The sequence below is a fragment of the Larus michahellis genome, chromosome 9 (genome assembly GCF_964199755.1).
Source record: "Larus michahellis chromosome 9, bLarMic1.1, whole genome shotgun sequence".
Taxonomy (NCBI): domain Eukaryota; kingdom Metazoa; phylum Chordata; class Aves; order Charadriiformes; family Laridae; genus Larus; species Larus michahellis.
The window spans coordinates 14,846,408-14,874,247 of record NC_133904.1 but is presented as its reverse complement, the minus strand read 5'-3'; the positions used below and the strand labels follow the sequence as shown (position 1 = coordinate 14,874,247).

The following is a 27,840-nucleotide window of genomic DNA, read 5'->3' as shown; positions in this document are numbered from 1 at the left end:
ATTCAGAGAAAATGTGAAATAAATAAGAACAGAAAATTCTAGGGGATCAATTAACATTTGATATTTATCTCCAAGTACATGACTACCAAAAAGCTTACTCTTCCCTTGCTCCTAGCTTGCACTGTGTCAGAGAGATGCACTTAGCATTCTGTCAGCCGTATTTCACTAAACTGACAGGCTGAATTGCCAGGATTATGAAAAATGCTGATGTTAAGATTGTATACAATAAGCAGTAATGTAAACTGCAGAGCAGAACATGACTGAGATTTTATTATGCCTGCCATTCTTCAGTATTAATCTGCTCAGATGGTTTTGCTTCTAAGTATATTATGTAAATTTAATATTTTCAACGCCCTCTTCATTTTTTAATTCTAACATCTATACATCTATAGGTAAAGAAGAAGGAAAAGAGCCTCGGCTTGACATTTGTGGACACCATTAAAACTGCTTGGAGGACCCTAAAAATAGCATTGTAAAAAGGAAGACAGCTTCTTACAAATTCCATGTTATATTACATTCCTTCCTGACATCATGTTATAATGCTAAAATCAGTACTTGACAACTGTAAGTACAACTTCTAATTTGTGCTATAAATAGTTCTGGCACATCTTGAGTTTGATTCTAAATGTTAGAAGCAGTAGCAATGTTTTTTCAACTGTAATATATCTTTCCGGCTAAGAATAATGACAGAAGAAGCCGTATAATTCTATTTGTTGTCCCTGAAAGTGACCTTGACATAGAATACTCAGACTCAGACACTGCTCAAAAATGTCGTATGTCACAGTTCACAGCAGTTCATTTATCTGCATTTGGGGCCACAACTGAAGGCAAATTCCAACATATATCAAAATGCACACACAATTGAAAGCAAAGATTATCCAAAAGCATTAAAATACATAGAAGAAACGAGTCCCGAAGAAGAGTCTATTAAAAAAATTCATAGTCAAAATCCTTCACAGACCCAGGTAGTTAGGTTAGTGTAGAAGTTCTCTGGTTCCCTGACAAAATAGTCAACAATTAGAGTCACATGCAGGGTTGATTCTCCTTTTCTTACTCGGTTTGATGCAAGAGAAACTTCATCTACAGACGAACGAGCTCAGTGAGAAACCATCCTTCAACTAAGGGACTGAAATTATTGTTCATTTCCCAACAAGTTACAGACAGCTCAAGGATTTCTTAGCATAATTTATTGCTGTGCTCAAGATGTTAATGGATGCTAAAGCTGGGGCTTGGATTCAAAAACTAATTCAAAGAAAGCCAAAGGGTATGCCAAGCACTCCGACAAACTCAAGAGAGAGAGACCAAGTCTCCTCATATTGTACAAAGAGCTGGACTGCGTAAGAAGCTATTCAAATGCATAGTCTAGGGTTTATTTTTGCAAATCAGAGACTGAGATACCATCTCTAAGTTGTGTGAGCTGCAGGCAGAAAAAGCCTAAAGAATTTTTAAAATGGATGGTGACAGAAATGGAAGACAAGGAGCTTACTGGGTGCTGTACTTCAGGGCAATGGCTCATCTGGTCATTCTGAGCAAGGAGATGGAACCAAGAATCTAGGTACATCTTTATGTAAATAAGCACTGACTCTTATCACGTATTTCTTACCCTAATGAAAGCCGCATTTCATGTTTCTGGATTTCAGATAAAGGTCTGGGCAAAAAAAGAAATGTTATTTCTTTTTCCTAAACTCTATCTTAACTCTACTCCAGAAACGCAATTACTGGAGTTAATCCCAAGTCCTCTTTCAGATCAAACTCTTTGAAACAAACCCAAGAAAGGAATTAGGGACTTCAGAGTATTTTGCAAAATCTTTTACCCTACTCAGGGGAAGGAGATATATTTGAAGGAACATATGAGACACACATTTGTCAGAAAAGAAGTATGCATCCTAGAATTTCCTCATCAAATTGGAAGGACAGTTAACAGCATTCATCTGAGGACTAGTTTATACAAAGGCCTTTTCCTTTTGGGATCATTTTTTCTAGAAGGATGATGGTAGCCATCTCTCATAAGCAGAGGCGCTGTAACTCTGGGAGCTGGAAAGCAGCACAGAAAGGAGACAGCCTCCTTCCTAATAGTCATTATTAAGCTCACTACTCTACAATTTGGTTAACCCCTTGTCATCATGGTAATGAAGCACAATTGTATTGGTCTACACATGCTGTCCTTTTGTGCATTGTTAAACCTGTGATCTAAGAACTATACATAATGGAAAATTTGGGGTTCTTTCCTGGGTGTGAATCCATACAAGGATTTGTTTTTTTCTGTTGTTGAGTCAATCTTCTCTCTGTTCCTTATGTCCAAGCATTTACTAAAATACACGCTTACGACATTTGCGTATTTCAGTGTTTATGGGCTATGCATATACTTAATTACAAGTGTCTCTGAACTTCCTTTCTAAAACTCATGCTAGTTTCCATACTTAAAACAATCAGAGACTGATGTCTATTACGCAACTATCGTTGTTCTGGGTGTTATGCAACTATCATAGTTACTGTTGCAGTGTTATTATATGTAAGAATCTAACAAAGCTTAACACACACTAGAAGCACACAAAATTTACCATACACTGAAGATAGCAGCAGCAACACCAAGCAGCTGAGTTATTATAAATAGAAGTGATAATCAAAGGTCAAATTCTAAAGCATCTATGTAAGTAAGGATTTTTGTATTATTAGTATTTTATCACCTTATTTTTAGGTAAAAAGACTTTTCTTTCACAAACTATTTCAGAATTTGGTCCCTAAGCAGCAAATATTGCAGAAAACCACTACATATTACTTTTTCTAACCTTTGTAAAAGCCACACATTTTCACATTTCTCAGTGAAGCAGGAGGATGACCAGGAGAGTGCTCTATTAGTCATTGTTTCCTCTTGCTACAATTATTTCTGTCTCATAGGCCATAATTTTCCCAATTTCTCTGTCATTCTTAGAGCAATATTATAAAATCTCAGTTTACCTAAAACATTGCTATTAAAAACCGCCTTCCTCTCTTGCATGACAGTCTCTAATCCTCAACTCATAAGTCACCATACAATACTATTTGGTGGAACTTCTTAATAAACAGAATATGCTAGGTTTTCATTGGAAAAATCATTAAGTTGTCTGAATATGATCATTTCCATTTCCAAAAATACTAAACTGCATATTAAAGCTAGACACTTACGAATGTCTTCTCTCTATTGATTTTACTTAGGCAAAAATTTAATGAAAACTGTTTCCACTGTCTAGTTCTAACAAAGTGCTAAATGTAAAGCCACAGATTAATGGATGGAAACTGAACTCAGCTTCAAAGAAAATGAGAAGAATCAATGTATGAAGCAAAACGTAAATAAACGCCAGAAGTATTTATCCTAGATAGTATTACGTCTCTAGTTCAATCCTAAACTAAGAAATTCCTGTCATGACAATTAAAAATGCTTTTTCTTTATTTGTGCTGTCAAATCTGCAGTCTGCTACATTTTAAGAATATCGAAGTCCCTGAACCTCAGATGCACATTCTCAGAACAGCTCATATTCCATACTTGGTGGGTTCAGGTGTTAAAGAGAGTCTGGTCCTGTTGTGTAAGAATACACTCATTTTTGTGCTGTGCATGCAGCAACCGGTTACATTGCAATATCTGTGCAGTGCTGGGCATGGTCACTGCTTCACTATCTCTTAAGACAAAAGTTCTATCTGATTTTGGAAAATATGTATTCTATTTAAACCATGAGCAAAGAGTTCACTTGTTCTCACTCTTTGTGCTCTATCCTCCACCTATCCAAAGTTCTTATTTTTAACCAAAGCAACGTCCCTTTTCTTGAAGAAAACATATTGGACAAGACCTTATACATTCTATATAACTAATCTGGTCTTAAAGTGTATGATACATCGCTACATGAGAAAATGAAAGCAGGTCAGAAAAGCAAAAGCTCAGTTTGAATTTAAACTGGCCAGAGATGTCAAAAATCACAAGAAAGGGTTCTTCAGGTATGTAAACAACAAGCAGAAACAAAAGGAAATTGTTTAACAGTGGGAACTGACCCACTGTTAAACAGGACAGGAATTAATCACTGACAATGCTGAACAGGCAGAGGTCCTCAACACTTTCTTCACCTCTGTCTTTACCAGCACTGTTTGGCCCCAGGCCTTAGGAACAACGATCCAGGTTGATGCAAATACAGACCCACCACCAGTGAAGAAAGAGTTGGTATGCAAACTATTACAGGAGCTTGACCCCGACAAATCAACTTGCCCTTAACATCTTAGGGTGTTAAGAGAGCTCACCGACATACTTGTGAAGCTGCTCTCCATAACCTTTGAGAAGTCGTGGAGGTTGGGGAACGTCCCAGAAGACTGTAAGAAGGCTAATGTCATACCCATCTACAAGGAGGGCTTAAAGGAGGATCCAGGAAATTATAGGCCCATCAGTCTTACTTCACTCCCTGGAAAAGTTATGGAAAGAATCCTCCTGGGGGCTATCATAAGTCAAATGAAACATATGATTGGGAAAATCTAGCACAGATTCACCAAGGGCAAATCGTGCTTGACAAACCTGATTGCCTTCTATGACAAAGTAATCTGCTTGGTTGATGAGGGGCAAGTGGTGGGCATTGTCTACCTGGATTTCTCCAAGGCTTTCGACACAGTTCCCCCCACAGCCTCCTCCTAGAGAAACTTACGTGTTACGGTCCAGACAAATGGTCTGTGCAGTGGGTGGGAAACTAGCTGACGTGCCACACTTAGAGGATAGTGGTCAATAGCTCCTTTTCAAACTGGCAAATTGTCACAAGTGGTGTCCCCCAGGGATGGATACTGGGCCCAACACTGTTTAATATCTTCATAAGTGACCTGGATGATGGGATCAAGTGTACCCTGATGAAGTTTGCTGATGACACCAAACTGAGCGAGGAACTGGACACTTTGGAAGGGACAACCACACTGCAGGAAGACCTGGATAAGCTGGAAGAGTGGGCTAACATGAACCTTATGAAGTTCAACAAGGACAAGTGTAAGGTCTTGCACCTGGGAAAACACAATCCAGGACTGCAACACAGACTGGGATCTACCCAGCTGGGGAGCAGCTCTGTGGAAAGGGACCTGAGATTCCAATTGGACACAAGAGGAAAGTTTTTCACACTGAGAACAATCAACCATTGGAATAATCTCCCCAGGGAAGTGACGGATTCCCCATCATTGGACACTTTTAAGAATCAGCTGGGCAGACTGCTGAGCCATCTTGTCTAGACTGTGCTTTTGCCGAGAAAGGTTGGAGCAGATGATCCTTGAGGTCCCTTCCAACCTGGTATACTATGCTTCTATGAAGTACTGAAGAACTAAATAAGAGTATAAAACACGCAGTGTTCACAGGAGAAAGAAAATGGATCTTTACATTGCAAAGATGTAAGAATCAGTAAATAATGAATTTAGAAGTCCCACCAGAGCTGTTCATTTATTAAATTTGTATTATACCACCACCCATAACTATTTTGAGTATACGTTCCATACAATTAAATTGAAGGCTTTTTACTAAAGATGTGCAGAGGCACAAACTTTAGATCTTGATTTCCAAATACACAAGCATATTTCAGCTGAAGCTTTTGTTCCTGATTTTTTGTTCCTTTTAATTGAACAGATATTTCATTTCGATAGCAATTTCTGTTGCCTCGCAGTGTGTACAATGCATATTTGACAAACGCTGGGAAGTCCTATATTTGCTTGTGAATCAGGTTCTGAATACATTTTACAATGGTTTAACTAATAGAATGAGAATTTTACAACTTAAATACCAGACTTCGTGTTTTTCCCTCCAACTTGTCAAGTTTCTTATGCCCACACGACTCCCGCTGCATGGTCTGGTATGGTCTTTCAGTTGATGTAATGCTTGCTGAGGCAATCATGTCATGTTTCGTCTGGATTCATCAACTGATGCAGTTCAGACTGCTCTATCACAGCATCTTTTTTTTGCCTCCAAGGTAGATATAAAAACAGGGTTTCCAAAACTGGTTGAGGAAAGAATTTCTGAGTAACATTATACCATTATGAAAACTCATATCAGAATGCTTGGAGCTCTCCTGGGGATCTTCAGGGACCTCATTTCTACAAAAGGACTCAAATAGACATAGGCCTCAAGATTCCATTGAGAGACCACATGGCCATACATTTCTGATAAGGAGTCATAGTTTTGCAATATTCTCATGCATTCAACTTCTATTTTCCTTTCATCCATTTTCTTTTCTGGGGTAAGCAAGGGGGAAGAGGCTGCCTGTCAGTTTTCTCAACAGTTTTTTCATGCTGCTTTTGTGTTAGGAGAAGCTTTTCTTTTAAAAAAAACTATCCAAAGCAACTCAGTAGTTTTTCAAGTTTTTCCACCCACAGCCTCTTCATCTCTTGCTCCTGATGTCTCCTATTTCTCAAAGACACTTTATTCCTTCTATTCATGCTTCCACTTCCAAAATAACAGTGAAAATGGGAGAGAAGTCACACACACAAACTCTCTCCCTTAATCTGCCCCAACTCTGCACACTCCTGATTCTCTTTTCACATTTTACACAACCACTCAGCTGTGCTTTAGGGAATCTCCTAATCCCCTCGGAGGAGCTCTGTTCTTTATCCCTTTCCTTTCTCCCTCATGTTTATGCAAGAACATAGTTAGAACAATTTTTAGGATAATTAACCCCCCATTACTCTTGTTTAATTTCAGTGAAAAGACTGAAATGAAACACATGTGTGTATTTGTTACTTGTTCCAGTTAGGTGTTTTATAATAAGTACATTTGTTATAGACGGTCAGAAAAAAAATTGAGCTTTTGTCAATAGAGGAACGTCACACTAATTTGTATAAATGGAGTAAACAGGAAAAGAGTACGGTAAGAACTTGTCCCTTAATAAGGCTGGTGCAGGAAATGACTGAACAAAGAGAATTTTATTACCCAGGACTGAAAAAATCCTTCATTTGTTTAAAGGACAGGAAGGAATCACAAGACAACGAAATACCTTCCAACTTCTGGTTATCACCAGTAGGTTTCTTTGGTAACCACACTGTGGGTCCATAAAAAGGTATGGTACCTTTTATCAACAACCAAGCCCATCTCCATGTACAGAGTGCCTTTTAGTATCTACCCTGTTTTGGCTGAAAGGAATAGACTTTTTGTTGCTCCCCTTCAGACAATTCCATTAAATGTCACTGCAGACACCTCTACTGCTTAGCCATAATACGGTTATAAATTTCAATTTTAACTTTTGCATAAATCATCACAGCTAGACTATGCCGAGATTTTCTAGAATCTCTCTGTAAAATAGCTCCAAAGGGCTAAAAGAGCTAAAACTTTTCCCTAGGCCCTCATCATGTCACTTCCCAATTAGTGCGACATTCGTTTATCCAGCCTTAATATGTGAAATATGTTCCTTTGCACTTCTCCTGTATATTTCATTTTCAAAACCCAGCACTCTGTCTCCTCCTCCTATGTTTATCGATTTGCCCTCTCTTCTCTACTAGTGTATCAACCGTAAGTTATTCAACTTGTCTTAGTTATTGATTGTACCTCCCTCATCTGTTACATCTTCAATTTTGAGAAGTCAACTTCCATTTCTGGTAAGTCCAGGATATTGCTCTCCATTTTATGAACTTTCAAGTCATCCTGGCTAGGCTTTCTCTCTAGCCAATCATAAATTTGGAGAGGGTCTTTTTGTGAAGTTCATTATTCTTTTACAAATACATTGCTAAAACTCTATTATAATACCTAAAAAACTTTCATCATGATTTGAACACCTTGTGTGCCAAGACACTATACGAACATTTATACATTATTTCACTGAACTCTCTCTTCCGTCTATCCATTTAGTTATCTTAACATAATGTTTTGCTACTTAACTTTTTGGGGTGGTTCACATACCACGTGTCTTTAGTGTTCCTAAAACAAAAAGTTATCTTTCCACGATCAGAGCACTAAGCCTTTATCAAACTATGTCAATATTGTATTTTGTATTTTTAAAAATATCTAGCTAGATTATATTTAAAATACAACTACTGATTCAGGCATACTTCCTGTCCTTATTTTAATACATCCATGACTCTTAATTTTTATGGGGAAAGTAATTACTTACTGGTTCAAAACAGGTGTATATGCTGTTTTATCTTCATCTATGATGGTGACCATCAGAGTAATAAGCTGAGCCCAGAAATCCAAATTCTTTGTTGTTGGTCCCTGTTCTTCCTTAGGAACTTCTTGTTTCTTACCCTGTTAAAACAAGATTGAATGTATTTTATATTACAAAAATTAGAGAAAATATTATGGGATTTCCACCCACAGATTATTACTTGGTTGGAAAGAGTGACATATTAAGAATCTTCAGAAATTTTGGACAAAAATTGTCTATCCAACTTAGAGTAGATACCGTGACAGACTGTACCTGGCTGTGAACACCTATCAAAAAAACATACATAGTGCTAAGACAGCCAGGTCAGCAAAGATGATCGATAGAGACTTGATTTTTAGTGCACGTCCACACTTTAATTAAATACATTCTTAAATTCTTTGCTGGGCTGAAACTGAGTGCAGGTAAAATTGTCTGCTGAGGCAGAACTTTTATACTGTACACAATAAATACTGAAAAAAAACCAACGATAATGAACATTTCTTGTTTTGTTTTGGATTATATGCTGAAGTTATTGGGCCTAACAGCTGCTACGCTGTTCGCTGTAAATGAAAAAGTAATTAATTTTCCCTTTACTTTTTAATAGCCAAAATAAAAAAAAGGCTTTTGCCCAAAGCATTCTGCACAGAGATTTTCCAGTGACTCATAGATTGACTGCCAGAACCACGAAGTGTGTGTTTGAGAGAGGCAGAGGAAAACACCACAAAGTAGGAGGTAAAAGGAAAGTCCCCGGACACATAACAATACTAGGAAAAGGTACACAGGAATATCCAAAAGAGAGGCTTGTGACGGAATTGGCTTGCCAAGGATTTTCAAGCCGTGAGCAAAACCAATCTGTTGTTTGATTCCTTTTCTATCCAGGGAAATGGGATTTTTTTTATACTCCTTGTAAATGAAGAGAACTGCAACCAGTTTCACAGCCAAAGCAGAGAACTTGAGATGCCCTTTACATTTTTGTAATAATCACAAGGAAGGACACGACATATTGATATATCATATGGATTACCAACATGACTCTTCAGTCATTAACTAAAAGTTGATCAGTAAAGCAGTGTTTTTTATTCCTCTTGACTAAAAGCCTGCCTTTCGCACCTTTTTATGGATTTATAACTATGTATTAATATTCACCACTTACAAACTTCTATTGAGAATTTTATACTTTTTAATCTCACTAAAAGTGCATTTACAGCTAGATTTTGTCTCTACAGTTTTGATTTATGAATTCATAGTCTACAGTTTCCTAGACAAAAGTATTTTTCAGTTCTTAGCTTGACAGAAGGATCCCATTCCTTATGAATGTCCAATAAATAACTTCATTGCAGAGAAGCAAATATGAAAAGAAATATTTTTATCTCTGTATGGACACACACATAATTTCTGCCACACAGAGGTATGTCTGCACATGCAGGTCTCTTCTACACATAGGAAGGGGTCTTTTCATTCAACTAGTAAGTTGGAGAAAATAAACATGCCTATTTTCTATATATGCCTATATAAACATATATTCATAGAATCACAGAATGGTTTGGGTTGGAAGGGACCTTAAAGATCACCTAGTTCCAACCCCCCTGCCCTGGGCAGGGACACCTCCCACTAGACCAGGCTGATCAAAGCCCCATCCAGCCTGGCCTTGAACACCTCCAGGGATGGGGCATCCACAGCTTCTCTGGGCAACCTGTTCCAGTGCCTCACCATCCTCACAGTAAAGAATTTCTTCCTCACATCCAATCTAAATCTACCCTCCTTCAGTTTGTAACCGTTACCCCTTGTCCTGTCATTACACTCCCTGACAAAGAGTCCCTCCTCATCCTTCCTGTAAAGCCCCCTTTTGGTACTGGAAGGCTGCTATAAGGTCTCCCCAGAGCCTTCTCTTCTCCAGGCTGAACAGCCTGAACTCTCTCAGCCTGACCTAATAGGAGAAGTGCTCCAGCCCTCTGATCATCTTTGTGGCCCTCCTCTGGACCCGTTCCAACAGGTCCATGTCCTTCTTGTGCTGAGGACTCCAGCTCTGGATGCAGTACTCCAGGTGTGGTCTCACCAGAGCAGAGTAGAGGGGCAGAATCACTTCCCTTGACCTGCTGGCCACACTTCTTTTGATGCAGCCCAGGATGCGGTTGGCTTTCTGGGCTGCAAGTGCGCATTGCCTGCTCATGTTGAGCTTCTCGGCTACCAGCACCCCCAAGTCCCTCTCCTCAGGGCTGCTCTCAATCCATTCTCCGCCCAACCTGTATTTGTGCCTGGGACTGCCATGACCCAGGTACAGGCTCTTGCACTTGGTCTGGTTGAACTTCATGAGGTTCGCACCGGCCCACCTCTCAAGCCTGTCCAGGTCCCTCTGGATGGCATCCCTTCCCTCCAACGTGTTGACCACACCATGCAGCTTGGTGTCATCGGCAAACTTGCTGAGGGTGCACTCAATCCCACTGTCCATGTCACTGACAAAGATGTTAAACAGCACTGGTCCCAGTACTGATCCCTGAAGATCCATGCCCCTCCAATTTAGAGACCAGGATGTCGTGCAGGACAGTGTCAAACGCTTTGCATAAGTCGAGGTAGATGATGTCAGTTGCTCTCCCCTATCTACCAGTGCTGCGGCAACATCATAGAAGGCCACCAAATTTGTCAGGCAAGATTTGCCTTTGGTGAAGCCATGCTGGCTGTCACCAGTCACCTCCTTATTTTCCATGCACCTTAGCAGAGATTCCAGGAGGATCTGCTCCATGATCTTGCCAGGCACAGAGGTGAGACTGACCGGTCTGTAGTTCCCTGGGTCTTCATTTTTTCCCTTTTTGAAAAAGGGGGTTATGTTTCCCCTCTTCCAGTCAGCAGGAACTTCACCAGACTGCCACGACTTTGCAAATATAATGGAAAGCAGCTTAGCAACTTCATCTGCCAGCTCCCTCAGGACCCATGGATGGATTTCATCCGGTCCCACAGACTTATGCATCTTCAGGTTCCTCAGATGGCCTTGAACCTGACCTATCTGATTCCCTGTACTTCTCATTTGTAGTCCAAATATGACCACTTCAATGGACCCCATCTATGCCTTTGAATAGATATGACACTATATTAGTGTCAGAGTGCATTAATTAAATGTTATCTTAACCTCAATTAACTTCTATCTATTCACAGCATTTAGAACGGCAGAAAGGGAATTTCAACAACACTTAATTGAAATTGTTTTTGTGGTCACGGTGGAATATTTTAGAAAAGTATCATTAATCACACTGTTACATATTCAGCTGATCTACAAATGCTGCAGCTTCAGTGTCTAAAGCAAGTGAAATAAAGGTGAGGCTCAGAAGCAGTTATAATGGATGGTGTGACTAGCATCACTGGCAATTTATAACCACACATGCAAACAAGACTGCTTTTCAAAACAGAAATTAATATTGGAGCACTAAATGTCATTCACAAGGGCGTTCCTTGGTCTGCATTATACTTTTATTAAAAGTCCTTGTTTCTATATTAAAGATTTTTTCATAATACACCATTTTTTTTATCAGAAGCGAGTGCATGTTTATGCCAAACCAACTGAAAGGTGGTTGTACAAGACAAAGCCAGTTCACATTTAGTCCAGCACCTTATCCAAGAACTATATTTCACAGAAAAAACCTGCAATGGCATGTAGCTGAGACAGCTTTTCATGACTGTGAATGTGAATCAAAGAATGTGAAATTCTGTTCTTTAATATAGACAGCTAAAAGCAATTAATTCACAAAGCAACAGTGGCGCAAGGAGGTGCTTTCTACAAAAATTCTCTGCCACAGAAATAATTTTAAAATCGTGATGATCTTTTCAAAATCCCCAGAGAAGGTATTTTTTAAATAGTCTCACATTAACAGATGTAGTTTTATGCTCTGAAAGAGCATACTGTGCCTGTGCCCAGTTATAATTTCCAATCTTTATAATAAAATCTAAGTAATGGGTTAGAAATGCTCAGAATCATTCAAATTGTTTTTACATTAATTGTTATTATTGCTGGCATAATTATTTGTTTTATGTGGTTTCTGGCAACAGATGCCTTCACAGAAGCATTATAATGAGGTAAATCATTGTTGGCAGTTTGATTACATTGATTAGTTGCAAAGTTGCAAAACTAACAGAACAAAGTTCCATCTTTGAGTAAAAATTAACTTGAAACACAGCTATTTTCATATAAAAAAAAATTCAGTGATACAATGTGTTTGGCTTGAAAATGTTTCTATTAGCATAACTGAGAGGCATAGTAAACTGCATAATGGTGTAGAAAAAGTGAGTGGGAGGACAGCGTCATAGTCATATTTTAACATTTTCTTAATGAAATGAAACACCCTTTAGAGGCATTGAAGTTTAATTTCTATACTGCTTTGCTGAAGTCTGCTTTGGTGACATGGGTCTACCACCAGTCTGTTGCGAACAGTCAGTAAGAATGCCCTCTTATTAAATGAAGTTTTTCCTTCTCTGGGGTCTCAAAAGAAATTTATCTGTCCTAATTTTGTAATTGAGATGATAATAGCTCATGTCTCAGTCTTGTGATTTGGTCCCATATCCAACAGTATGCATCCTTTCACTTTAGGAAATCATACCATATGCACTTACATGGTACAGTGTATTTACAGTCTATGCAGAAGTTGTGGAAAGGCCTTTTAAAATGCAAAGATTAGATTAGTTTGCACATAAACAAAGTATATTCTTACAACAATTTACACACACAAAATTTATGGAGTATAAACATGGTTAACTATACGGTCTATTAAGTGGAAAAAGCTTATCTTGTTAATAGTAACTTTCTCTTTTTTAATCAAGTTATATCCATTAGAAAGAAACCACCAGTATGAAAACATGAACTAAATACCCACTATACCAAATTAGTGCCACATTGGCACAAACAAAGTGACAAGATATGTGAACCACTGAATGCTGCCTATCATTACAGAGGATAATACCGATCATGAGATTTTAAAAAAATACATCTGAAAAGGTCAAGAGGAACATAAATTCTCAATATATCAAGACGACAAAATCACTAGTTAACAGATACTGTTCATGATTCATGTCTTTTTAAAAGAATGATTTTCTGAAGTTGCCTGTCTCTCATTTTTGGTGGATATGTAATTCACTGAACAAGCTAAAATCACACATTGCTCTTATAGTAACCAAGAGAGCTTTCAGGAAGTATTGATACAAATGAAAGTTTTCTAGAGAGCAGAATCATTTTCTTTTTCACAAGCCTTTTCACATCGGAAAGATTGCTTAAAATATCTTGATCCCCTGTAATGTCACTTGGGATGGTAATGCTGTCCACGTGCACAGAACCATGAAATGCCTTAAGAAGATTCTGTAGGAGATCCTATAGTTAAAAGCTCAATAACTAACTGGTGAAAGGCAGAATAGGCACCTATTTATGTTCCAAATAGGCACCTGCTGGCAGATCAAACAAACAATAATACCAGATGATGTCTCACCATCAAGACATGACAATACAGGTTATTTATACGCTCACCCTAATTGACTTGGCTACTTTTTATCTCTAGGATGACTCTAAAATTGTAGCATAACATACATCCTTTACCATATAAAAATGTCAAGCAACATCATGGAAGTGACAAACTTAAATAATGAAATATTTTAGAAAAATGGACTACATGAAACAGGCATGAGTAAACGTGATTGCTTGGGTACTAATGAATATAGCTGTTTGTCTGATTCTGCTTTCTAAAATGATACATTCTCTTCGCATTTTTCCAAGACAACACAGCTCAGGACTGCCAGAATGGGAAATTTTTGATCATTATACCAAAGTTCACTGTTAATTATTTCCTATCACTTAGAAAAGTTTACAAAACAATCTGTTGCAATTATAGACATGGAAATAGATTTAGATTAGGAATGTATTGGTAAGGATCCTGGATTCCAAACGTTCCTTTAATTAACATTTCCTCGGTTATACAAAATCTCTTTGGTTTTGATCTCAGCCAACGCCCCTGACTTATACAGAAGCTATGTCCAGTGAATTTACTCAGTGAATCATAAATCTAACTGCCGGACACTAGATTTTCTGATGCACTTTTAAATTGTGTGCCATTTTATTAATACTTTATCACAGGGAATGCTGTCTTTACTGCTAATAGACAGTTCTAAGTAAATTCCTACAACAGTGTATTAACACTAGTTAAAGACATCTGAAAACTTATTCGGAACACATGAAATAGGATAAAATCCAAACAGCAGCCAATGCCAAGAAAGACACCGGCTTCAGTGGTGGTCCCACATCCGTTGGAAAAGAAAATCCCAAAGAGCATCATAGGATTAATGTAAAATAAAATTAGTTCCTCACTTTGTATCAAGTGTACTAAGCTGTTTTGGATGAAATTTTAGTCATTTTCAGAGAAAAGAACCTCCAATTATTTTTTAGAGCTACAGTAAGTAGCCGTTTTGGTCATTCTAGGAATCCAACTGAGAGATAACTTAATGTATGTTTCTTCGTGTATTTTGTGATATATTTTGTTACAGGGTATTTCATTTTATTGAGAGCATCGTAATTCATTTGGAAAACTAGATAATTGCAAACACCTTGTAAGTGAAGTATCTTTAAAGAAAAGTTAAATTATTCACTTAAGATTTACAAACACAGGAAATACGATGGATTCTATGGTGCTTTTTTAATGCAAGATCCAAATTAGGTGATTTATAACTGTTTGTCTTTTGCCATAGAATACATCAAAATCAGAAAGAGGAAGTAAGAGGAATTTCTCATACAATATGTATTGAAATAATTTTTTTACTTGCACTAAATCATGTTTTTCTCAATTTCCTTCTACTGCCAACTTCCTAGTCACCTGAGTTCATGTGCTAACAATGGATCACGTTTCACAAAGGCACCAAAACCAGTTGCTGGAATTTTTATATTCTCTTAAAGATAAAATGTAGAGGGCTTTTTCTGAGTTTAAGACAAAAAAGGCTAAACTGTTGACAAGCAACCGTATTTTACACTCTGAAAAATCGGCTGAGAGTGGAGAAAGCAATCTCAGGCACAGTGTGAAGCAGGATTAAAATCTACATCTGTACTACCCTGAGACAAATCTGTAAAGGCTGGTCTGAGGAACACACTGTTATGTTCTGTGCAATCAATACGTAACATCTGTATGGGTGCAACTTTGATAAATCCAGTCATATGATTTCAGAAACTAATCTGCACGAAGACTATCTCTGATACAAGCCCCAAGATAAGTTTCAGAATATCTCATTTTCTATATAAATAATGGTAGAATGGAAGCTGAATGGAAACCAGGGCCGTAGCCCTGATTAGTGTGAGGCTACAGAGTGCAATTTTATAAACCATTCTTAGATGATGAAATATTACTTTTTAACAGTACTCCTAGAAGAGGTTAAGAATCACCAGGGAATACAAAATATGCACTATATAAATATAACATACGCACATATAGACATTTATATGTATTACACACACCTATTTTTGTAATTTTATATAATTTTTATACTTATACATTTTTTATTTTTATGTATGTAAAGAATGAAAATTTGGCTTTATAGCACTTACGTAGAGAGGCAATAGCCAGAAACTATTTGAGACACTCAAAATGCATTCAAAGCATGTGAGGGATTCCACTGAACCAGTACGCCCTGAGCAGGTTACAACATACAGAACAGTCTACAAAGGACTACGGCTCAAACGCTGTTGCTTACAAGGTTTTAAATTCAAATCTGCTTCCTAAAGAAAGAAGACAAAATGATGGTTTAAGACCAGTGATGTACAGCTCCAGCAAGGTAAATCAGAAGTTTTCTGACCCAACGTACAGAAGGGTAGTTGTCCCTGATGCTGTCTCACAAGCTCTGTTTCCTACTCTAAGGACACAGCAGTCAAGACCACCGTATGTCCCACACACTTTTCTCCTGCATATTACATTGGGACTCTGAGCTCACCGTTGCCTCAGGAGAGACATCTTGAGGTTATGATAGATACTTCCATGAAAACCTCAGTGCAGTGATAAACCAGCAAAGAGAGCAAATCAGAACAGAGCACAGAACAAAGAACATCCTTATTCTACTTCCTCTCTCCATGGGGTGATCGCATTTTGAATGTTGTGTACAAATCTGGCCTCTCCCCTTCTCCTCATCCTGAAAATAATATAACAGAACTGCAAAATGCTCAGAAAAGGACAGCAAGGTTTATGAAAGATACAGAATGAGTTCCACTAAAGGAATGAATATATGAGCTAAAGTTTATATAGTTTATAAAGCTTTTCCTTAGCTAGAAGTTTCTCAAGACATTTGCTTTGCTTGCAATCAGAGACAGGATGCTGAGCCAGATGAATCTTTTGTCTGATGTGGCATGGCCAGTCTCATGCTCTTAATCTTTTGGCCACAATGTGATCAGAAACATGAGGTGAAACAGAGGGAGCACAGAACTGAAACACAGTAGTAAGGACATTGGCTATTAGCATATTTTATTTGGAGATAGAAGTCTGTGTACAGCATGGATAAATACATACATGGAGATGTTAATCCAGATAGAAAGGAGGCTAAAACACTTTGGCCTCAGCTCAAGTATGTAATCAGGATGCCAGACGGTTCTGCATACCTGAATTGATGCCTGTCCTGTGATTGCTGTACTACTAATTAGACCATAATCATCAACCTACAGAAGTATGTCACAAACTTAGATGCAGAAATCTGTGTGTGCACATTTCTTAGAATTGTCAGTGTTTCACTCAATTCCAAGTCAATGTTTACTGATAATCAGTTTGGAGCTGTATTATGGAAGTCAGATTTCAATATGCGATTGCTTTTGCCAGTATTCAGACACAAACTAGACTTGATGAAACCGCATACAGACTTTCAAGTTTTCATACCCTCATAGCTACAGAACTCAATAACACAGTTAACTGTGTCCAGTTCTGGGCTCCCTGGTTCAAGAGGACAGGGAACTGCTGGAGAGGGTGCAGCAAAGGGCTACCAAGATGATTAGGGGACTGGAACACCTCTCTTATGAAGAAAGACTGAGGGATTTGGGTCTCTTCAGTCTGGAAAAAGACGACTGAGGGGGGATCTTATCAACACTTATAAATACTTAAAGGGTGGGTGTCAGGAGGATGGGGCCAGGCTCTTTTCACTGGTGCCCAGAGACAGGACAAGAGGTCATGGGCACAAACTTGAGCATAGGAAGTTCCACCTAAACATGAGAAGGAACTTTACTTTGAGGGTGGCAGAGCCCTGGCACAGGCTGCCCAGAGAGGTGGTGGAGTCTCCGTCTCTGGAGACATTCAAAACCCACCTGGATGTGTTCCTGTGCAACCTGCTCTGGGTGACCCTGCTCTGGCAGGGGGTCGGACCAGATGATCTCCAGAGGTCCCTTCCAACCCCACCATTCTGTGATTCTGTGAATCTGAATATGGGGCGTTCCACTCAGGCTTGTATTGATCTCTGGGAATATCAGGATAGCCCAATCACATAGCATAAATAATTAAATAATAACGATCAAGAAATAGTTTTATCTATAAGAATTGGTCTTTCTCTGATAGAGAAGTCTCAGAATGGGGTTTGAAATACCACAGCAAAAATGCATCCTTCTGCCATTCTACAGTACCTTATCAAAGGTTTTTCTGTTACTGTGGGTAACATGCTGCCCATCAAACACAATGGTACAACATAAGGATAAGTCTCTAAGTACTCTCTGCATGCCAGATTTGAAGAAGTTAGAACCTGTTCGGTGCATCTAAAGCAGTATGTAAATATAACAAAGTGCCTCACAACAAGTATGACTTGGCACTGAAATTTGAATGCCTGAAAAATAGGACTTCCAAGGGTAAACAGCTCTCACTACTGCACAACTTTATTTCCTGCTTCATGCTTTTGAATGTGTTTGGAGATCACAGATCACAGCCTTCATGATTCGAGTCTTATACTGTTTCTATAAGAAATTAATAATCTACCATTTTTTTTGGTCATTTCTACTAAAGAAAAAGAGGTACACCTTCAAAAGCAAGTAAGCAGCTTGGGTTCCCAAATCACAACTGGAAAAGTGACCAGGGACTTGTAGATGAGTACAGCAAAACTGAGCCAGCTCTCAAAGCATAGGTCCATTCACGTGCTAGTCTATAGCATGTTAATACAGAACCTCTGATTGCCAAAAGCTAGGATATTATTTAGTACATGATCGACCTGACTTTAGGTTCTCTAAGCAGAGATAAATCGCAAGGGAAGAGCACTGTGCTGCTACAGCTGTGTAACACCTGGCTCCAGAACTAGGTAATTTATCACTAGCTCCTTGTCTTTTGCACCACACTTCACTGTGGCAACACACAGAGCTGAGTAACAAAGAAGACGTCTCCAAAATCAGATAGAATTTCAACACTATTCTTCTGAGCAGGTGTCAAATATAGAGTATCCTAGTGTTTTTTCCCCAGTATACTGGTGCTATCAGTCATGAAATGATTTGTACCAATCAATAGCTCTTCAGAGAATGGGAAAAGTTTCATTTGCATTTTATTGGTTTCACTCAGTGGAGAAGACTGTAAAAAGAATTATTGAAGGGACTTCAGTCATTGTGAACATCAGCCAAGATTTCAAATTGTTTTTTGTTTTCTTAACAAAACAGAAACAGTGACATATTTGTAAATTGAGTCAGAATGTTATCAAAGGGCTTCCTAAACTACTCTTTCGAGGTATTATTTTTTTCAGCATAAGGCAGCTAACTCTTCACTCAGATCAGTGTTAATTAAAAAGAGAAAATACTACATATCCTGCATAAGGAATTACATAGTTCCTCATCAGAGTGCTTTGTCTCAAATAGTAACATACATGTCAGTAAGACTGTCAAGATGTCATGTTTTACTATCTGTAGTACTCATTTGGTTTTTTTTGTCATCAGCTGTTCTTTGTATTCCGGTATAAAACCGTAGTATGACATTTTTGCATACTGTTGGCACTTACCACACTTCACACCAGGAAATATTGCTGTTCCACAGGGGTGATATTTTACTGCAAGATATTTGCTTTGTAACAGTGATTGTCCCTCTGACATAAACGTAGAGAGTAATAAAAAGATGAAGTGGGGATTGCTGAACATGTTTCGTGATTTAATTGTTACTCTTCTTATAGTGATACACTTCCACAAACTCCAGCTCAAGCACCCTCAATTTCATCATTCATTGTTCATTTTCACCCCAAAATCAGACAACTACACCCATTCTAGAAAAACTGTATCAGGTATCTTTGAGAATTTTAGGTTGTAGACAAAAGCAAATGCAGAAGGTGGGTAACAGGAGTTACACACAGAGATACAACGTGCAGGAGTATATACAACAATGCAGGAACGTACTGGTTCTGGCCAGATAGAAATACTACAGCAGACTGTTTAGGTTCCACTTTTTCACAACATCAGCCACAACATGATTCAGGCAAGAAATGCATCATGGTAAAACCCTGAGCCTGCAGTGAGTGTTGGCAGGATAACAGCTGCCCGTCTTTCCCCTGAGTGAGAGCAGGTGGTGACCTACATATCAACCATTTCTTGTTGCTTTGGGGTTCATCGATTTCAGTTCTCACTACTCACAGCTCAAATCTCAGCTGTGCAGCTAAAACATGAACCTCCTGTGCTGCGCCACCATGCTAGGAAGAATTCCTTTCCAATCTCTGAAAGAAGAGGCCTCATCTGATGGGGAGGCCAGCAGAGATAAGAGAACAGTTAATGAAGAAGGCCCAAGGGTGGAATCTGCTGTAATCGGACTAAGGGGTTTAGACACAAAGATAATGAAATATTAATGACAATATTGGTTACTGCTTCATTATTTTAACAGTGATACCACAAGCCAGTCTGCAGGGCACCTGGATTCCCTGGAAAACCTCCAGAGGTATAGGTTCTAATGAGCTGTATACTTAGCTGTTCCTAAAATTAAATGCATGTGCAGATATATCGGTAGCAAACTATTAGAGGATAACACAGAAGACAGTTTCCTTGTACAATTCTAGAGTTGATATAAAATTATTTTACTCATGTCTCTATTAAAGCAAGATTAATTAAATTATATTTCTCAGAATTGCCTCCCGCCTGCCGTGAACCAGGAAGTTTTGCTACCTATTATTAAGATTATATGTGATTGTCATTTGATTACTGTTAGCGATGAGTTATTTTCAATGTGGTCTATTTATCTTAAATTTTCCTTTTTGCCCATTTCCACTAAAATTTCTTGTACTTGCTAGTGACTGTAGCTCTATAGACGCTTGTCTGCTTAAAGTTTCTATATACAAGCTCACCTACTGGAAATCTTGCTGAAAGAGAATAGAAGAGCCATATAAATACAGTGAAATGCAGATAATTCTGTTTTCCAGCTGAGTGAATATTTGTGGAATTTTATTTTTTTTTTATTATTTCAGGACTTCATATTGCTCTATTGTTAGGTAGAGTTGCGTAAGAGAAAAATAATCTAATGACATGGCCCATCCTTCTGCCACCCCAAAAAAATCTGGAATGAGGCATCACTTTAAACTTGTTATACATTCTCTACCAAACAGAAAGGGTATATCATCCTCACATTTTTAAACCATCTAATAAAATAGACAGGCTAAACTATTTTATGAATTCAGAAAAAAGTAGTGAGAATTTTTTAATACAGATAAGCATTTGCAGGTATCACAATGCTTTGCAGAAGTAAGATTACTTCCCTTTTAACTGTTTACTAAAATGGCTAGCATCTGCTGATAAACTCTGCAGACTGATGCGATACCCAGTCTAGCAACAGCTCATATTATAGTTAACAGACAAGATCAAATTGCTGCAGAGTAAATGCTAGCAAGAAAACACAATGGTTTATAAGGCAAATAGATGTGATGTCTGAAGCTGCTCCTTCTACTAACTTATACTGCTACTCAGCTTGCAATATAATCTGTTGGAGAATAAACACACACACGAGTGTGGGGTGCCTATGGGCGCTGGTGAGAAAATCTTACCTCTAGCTCCTAAGCTTTGAACATAAGTTTTCTCATGTAACAGGAATTCAACATTAGAAAATAAATTCTCATTTCAGAAAAGTTGACTATATAGCATGTACTGCCTCTCCTGAAATACAGGAATTAATATTTTTGATTCAAGTGAGATGTACTTTCAGATAAAATTTGATGTCTTAAATCATGTAGTATAACTGTTCTTATCTATTATACATTACACAGCAAATGTGCATTTGCCAAACAATCTTTTCAAGGCAGGAAGAGTCACTGAAATACCATTTTTCCAGTGTACCACCCCAAAGGCAAGAGTAAGGAACAAGAGGCACTGTGATAAAGCAGCGATGCTCCTTTTAGACCGTTATATAATTTTGCAGATACAAATTTCTTAATTTTAACATTACTTGCAGAATAAACTCTGGCCATATTATAGCAAAAAGCACACTCATAGCTTTTGCATGGCATTTGGAATACAACAAATGCTATAATTATTTTGCATTGGCAGTTCAGCCTGACAGACTAATATTAAGAAATGTTATAGAGTTATCCTCTGCTTTCTTGAAGTAGTTACTGAAGACTGAATCCAAGTATGTATCATAGGTGTTAAAATATCAGGCTCGAAAGACAGTATATAACTTTCAGCAAATTATAATGCTTCTTTTCTAAAGCCACGGAAGTAAAATATTAGATTTTTAAAAATTATTTTTCTATTATGGATCTCAAATGAGCAGTAATCAATGTAAAGTCATCTTCCCTAAAGCCAGCGGATAATTTTAGAGTCACGTCCAATGTGATGACTAAGTTATGAGTTAACATGTTCATTTTGAAACTCATCTTGTTAAACATTTCAGAGTTCATAGCCATCTTTGGGTTTATTTATAATATATTGCTCTTTCTCACATGAAGAAAAAGAAAATAACCTGAGTGCTTTGATGTGAAGGAACACTGGAATGCTCTGTATTTACTTACAGTAAACTAATGAGCAATAGCATGAAACAAGTCCATATTGGCCTTACCTGATCCACTAACTGTGAGTAGAGATCATAGCAATTGTCAAAAATGTATTTATAAGTTGAGTCCAAGCAGGCTCTTACACAGTCTTTCACCACAGTACTGGCTCGGGGTGGGCTTTGCAATTCAAGGACCTAATAAAATATTTCATAAATGGTAGAATGTCAAATTCAGATTGAACACAAAAAATCCAAGTGTTGCAATGAATATAGTTCTGTAATACAGGATGAAAAGCACTGAAATATAATAATGATGAAAATATTTAAAAATGTGTAGACTTGAGATGATCTTAAAGATGCATTAAAATACATACTTAAGTTAAGCAAGTAGATTGTATCACTGTTTTACCTGAATGAAATTATTCATATAATGAAAGAGGCATACGTACTCAAGGGTTTTACACCTTTAGGTTTTTCACTAGAGGTGGAAAATCTAAAGGTTTTTCCATTATTTAGGAAATAATTAGACTGTATCATTATGTGCTTTCCTCTGAATAAGAATATCAGCCAAAGACCTCTTCATTTTTTAAAGCAAAGGGTTCAGCTTTCTCCTCCACTTAAGGATTCAGTAATTTGAACTTCAACTTAATGGATTATTTTAATTCTCTTTATGTAGGGCCTAACAAGGTGAAATTACATGCTATTACGACAAACGTTGCTTTGTATTTCTGTATTTTCATCCGGTAATACCAATGTGTACCATTCCATTCCAAAAATATTTCAGCACTTGATCACCTAGATATCAACATCTGGAGTGACTAAAGCAAGTAGAGTTAACAGACCTATTTTGCTGTTTGACATGTGGTTTTACGATACTACTAGGAGAACATTATTCTATATGACACATACTCCTAAGGAAAACATTACTCTAAATGACACATGTTCCTAAGGAGTTCAACTGAGTTTGCTTTATGTGACTTGACTTTAAACTAATTAAAAAGGTAAAATTTTGTTTCCTTCAGGTGATGCAAAAATAATTGTTAAAAAAAGAAAAGGTAGTAGTTTATTTTTCAAAGATAATGGTTTTTACAACTTTGTTAACAGAAAGTATGAATAAGATGACTTTACCTCAATGATCTTCAGTAAGTTGAGAGAACTAATTTAAAACTGAAGGAGATGAATTGATTAAGAGTATTAAATAGAGCATGATTTTCCTGGAAAATAAAAGGCTACAGCATTTTAATTTCTTTTTAGAGTCATTGTGCAAATAAAGGACAATACCTTCATTCGGAAAAAAGTAATGCTGGTAAGCAGGTCCACAGTTGATTTCAGATCTTGGAGTCTTTCAGAATTGCTGGCTGGAAAATTATCCTGGTGAATCAGCAAGAGAGGAATCATGCAAAACTGGAGTTACAGGTAAGATCCTTGAACAGCTAGGAAAAAAACCCTCTAGGAAAACAAAGATGCTTGTTGGAAGGATTAGAAATGTTCATGCGTTACCTGAATTCTGCCTGTGAGGAAGCCAGTGATGAGTATCCCTTTTACATGAATAGGAACACTTCTGATAATGCTCCTGTATTTTTAATATGAGTGATTTAAAATATTGTGATAGTTTCAAAATATGAATGGAGTAAAAAGTATTACAAAAAGACTGGAAAATGTTGCTAATGAAAATAATTTATGGGTTCTCCATGGTACTTAAATCACTTGTAGGCATAAATGCAGCAGCAAGCTTAATGAAGAAATCATATATGAAATGTTTGCTATGATCTCTAGGTTAAGTGGAAGACTGATGGGAAGTAATTTTATTTAAACAGCTTCACACTATTAAAACATCAGCCAAATATCCTCATGCTCCAATGTCATCTGGATAACATTCTCCAAAATTTAAGGATCCTAGGATGAACATATCTGCTGCATGAAGGATATGGTCTTAAAAACCGAGTATGTGCAACTTCTACTACCTCTAATACCTTGGGTTTCTTTTAAACATTCCCATTCTCCTTCAATTTTAGAAAGCAGGCCAGATGAACAGAGAAATCTCTGAAGTGGAGGCTGCCATTCCTAGAAACTGAAAGGAGAGCCATAGCTGATGGAGCCCTAATCAGTTATGTATCATCCAAAAGTTTCATGATCCAGTGGAACGGAAAAGGAGAGGGAGTTCAGAACGGTATGATAACTGGCAGGTATTCAGGGCATGCTGCTTTCCTGAAAGGCTGGGTTTGGAGCATACCTCAGTGGAAAGAGCTTCCATGAGGCAGAAACAAAACTGGAATTCCTATCATGTAGCAAAATGAGGAGTCAAGTCTCTTTCAACATTCCTAGGATCTCAGCATAGAAGTTGTAGCAAAGATGTCAGCCTCTCAGAATAAATACAGCAGCACCCGCAATAGGCGCTACATGAGTCAGTGAAGGTAATTCCCAGATGAATTAACTTAATCAAGTTATAGGTTAATTTAACCAAAGTTGTTGAATCCTACTCTTTCTTGAATGTCTCCTCATCCCTTCACCCATTCTTATCTTTTAGAAAGAAAATAAAAACTTTTTTCATTGGAAAATATTGTTGTTAAACTGCTTAAATTCTATAAGTTTTTGTTCCAAAGGATTTGGGGTCTCATGGCAGCACCCGGTATTTTCAGCTTCTATTCCACAAGAGGGATTAATCTCTAAAACTTCTTTAAGCAGATAAAGCGCACAGAGATATTTACGCAAAAAAAATTTGAGTTTTCCTCTAGATAGAATACATTGCACATACCCTGTATTTCGATAAATCAATCCGCAGAGAATTGTGCAATTGATCCAGCAGTTTTATGAACTTTTCCCTCTGTAAAAAGAAAACAATAATATGTTGCATAAGAATTTGCAGGTTCCTGTAATTGGTGGGTTTTTAGAAAGCTGCCTTCCATTCTTATTTGAAAAATAGATTGTTTTCCACTGTTTCATATAAAAGTGCTGGTCTGAGATATCTGTGTTTCAAGGCCATGCAATGTATCTTTTATCACTTTGTTTTCCCTTTCTGTCCTATATTGTGATTTACCTGGTATGCATTCATACTGTGCAGCTGTGCAATACATAATTGAGGTGACACACTTTCCTACGCAGCATTTTCCTTTCTTAATGACTGATGCATTGTTAAATAACTCAACGTACTGAGGAACTGAAAAGCATTGCCTGATGTCTCTGCGCAAAAAAGCAATAATGGCATCAATACAGTATAAAGACCAAGGTTTTAAGATATGTTAGCAAGGCTTATTAAAACAGGTAAACCTGTTAAATTTTTATATTTGCCTTGTAATTGCTCACACTCTTCCCCCCTCCCTTTAGTGTGTAAGAAATGATGCTCATTTACAGCAGAATTTATTGTAGAAGTATGATTGAAAATTATACTTCAGAAACAGTGGCTTTTGTAAGAATAAGTTACGTAATACTATGCAGTTATAGCTTTCCCTTTTTGAAAGTGGAGATTAACTTGTTATCTTGATAGATGAGGGTGCAGTGAAAACATTTTGCTGTGAGATACCCAGCTGAGTTGTGCCATTCTCAAGTAATACTAATGACAGCTTCTAATTACCAATCTTCATGTTAGAACATATTCCATAGACCACTGCACAAAATTGTGCAGAAACCCTTGCCAGTGTATGTGAAAGCAGCAGGCTTGTGGAAGTAGCAAGATCTGAGAGCTCTCAAAATGCATGACTGTACCTACACCATCCCTGAAATATGATCAGCACTAATGGGTGAATAGAGTTTTTTGTGCATTCTCTCTCCTCAGTGGAGCACTAACCTACACCAAAAGCCACTAATTTGGCACAGTTCCCTTAAGGGATCAATCAAAAGGGGACATTTTTGTCATGTTATAAAACTGTACTGAAATATTCAGTCAGCCAAATCCTTCCCAGCTGTAGCCTGAGGACTTGAATTTGAGATGTTCTTTTTGATGAATGATGTGCAGCTATCCACTAACAAATACCTTTTGACCCAAGAGAGAAAAATAATCTAATATCTTGCCTATAAGTCAATTGTTTGAAAAAAGAGCTCCAAATCTCTATTAGTGATGCTTACTACTGTCTTTCTATCCATCTGTTGAACTATGAATTGGATTAGAATTTGCGTCAAAGGTAAACTAGCATTAACATCAGAGAAGACTTAATCTCCGTCCAATCTGAGGATAAAAGTACTTCTGATCGTTAGAAAAATGGAAAAAAAAAAAAGAAAATCCAGCAAAAATGTTCTAAATTTCAAAAGCTGGATCAAACTCAAAGGTCAATAGACCTTGAACATTGAAAGAGTAGCCTTGTTTGAAGAAAGATGTAGAGTCATTCCATAATAAACCATCAATTAGCTTATAAAAGAAAACCTGAATAAGAACATAGCAACATTGTGCTATCATGGTAACAGAATAAGTAAATCATAAATATTCTGATAGTGCTTTTCAATTATAAAACTTTTTTACTTTATAGCAATGGAGCAATGTTAAGATTCCTCTTTCAAAGCAAACCTCTAGCAGCAGGAGACAAAGTTCTATTTCAGGAACATGCTGCCACCAAACTAAAGACCCAGCCCTGGGTACATTTATATGTGAGTACTTCCACCAGACTTAAAATTTAAAAGAGAAATAAATTGATATTTAGAGTAAATATTTCTCTAAAAAAATAATGGACTGAACAGACCTGAAAATAGTGACTTAATTGATTTTTAATTTTTTTTTTTTTAAACAGACTTACGACGTCCCTTCAATTTGAAAATATATTCACATTAATACTACTTTAGGAGTATTTAGAACTCTTCTTTCCTGCTTTCATCTGCCCAGTGAGGGTAGGTGAACAAACTGGAATACAAAGGAAATGTATCTTTATTTTTTATCATGTTCAAAGACTAGGAAGTCCGCACTGTGAGACACTTATCCACAGAAGGAAAGTTAGCAACAACAAAAAAATTACTACCACATCCTGAGATGCTGGTATTCCTCCTAAAATTTCTGAGAACTAAATCCAGGACTTGGACAATGCGCCATTATTTCAGCAAAAATAAGAGTCCATCATTGTAGGCTCTTATGAGAAGAAGAACAGTATTAATGGCTAGATCCATTAGGTTAATACGAGTTCACTGATGACACATAGCTCAAGAAAGCAATTGCGACCGATACTTAGTCTAGTGCAGCTAGTTTGCAAGCCCCACTGCAATAAAAACAAACACTGATTGTTGTTGATTTTAGCACTATGCATGTGTGCCAGTGCTTTCTACCCTACATGCCTTACATCTCACTGTATAAGGAACTGAATCGTCTCTTTATCTTCTATAGTGATTGATTGTAGAGACTCAGGGTAAAATTTTCAAAAGCTAACAGCAACTCTTATTCTTTAAAATGACCAACTTTTAAAAAAATGTTTGAATTAGAAGTTAATATGGTATCATATATTAGATTAAAAAAAAAAAAAAAAGAGCACTAGTATTCTACTAAAAAGAAAGTCTACTTACCCCAAAGTTAGTAGCTGCAAACCGATCTGAGGCTGATACATTAGTCGCTGCTGTAGTATGAGCATAGAAAGCATTTATATTGGCCAACAACGTACTCATAACTGCTGGAACACCAGGGCACATATATTTAGAAGATAGACAGGAGAAGTGCCTACAATTCAAACAAACTGACAGTTATTAAAAATGGCAAAGATTCTGCACTTTCTCTCACCACAATTTCTTTTCAGCTCCGATGATGTAACTTTCAAGCTATCTCATAGACAATTGTGCAGATACACAAGAAAAATCCAGGCATGTTTGATATAATTGCCATTTATTGCGCACTGATACTT

General features: G+C 37.4%; 1 protein-coding gene across 6 annotated transcripts in view; it reads right to left on the bottom strand.

The window, feature by feature from the left end:
- UNC13C (unc-13 homolog C) overlaps positions 1–27,840 on the bottom strand; it is a 239,651-nt gene that overhangs the window by 61,450 nt on the left and 150,361 nt on the right. For all 6 annotated transcript variants that reach the window (XM_074600306.1, XM_074600305.1, XM_074600303.1 and 3 more), the window contains 5 exons: positions 27,509–27,659; positions 24,786–24,854; positions 23,312–23,401; positions 22,097–22,225; positions 8,085–8,218 (listed from right to left, as the gene is read on the bottom strand). In XM_074600306.1, the coding sequence (XP_074456407.1) occupies positions 8,085–8,218; positions 22,097–22,225; positions 23,312–23,401; positions 24,786–24,854; positions 27,509–27,659 (573 nt within the window). The remainder of the gene's footprint in view (positions 1–8,084; positions 8,219–22,096; positions 22,226–23,311; positions 23,402–24,785; positions 24,855–27,508; positions 27,660–27,840) is intronic.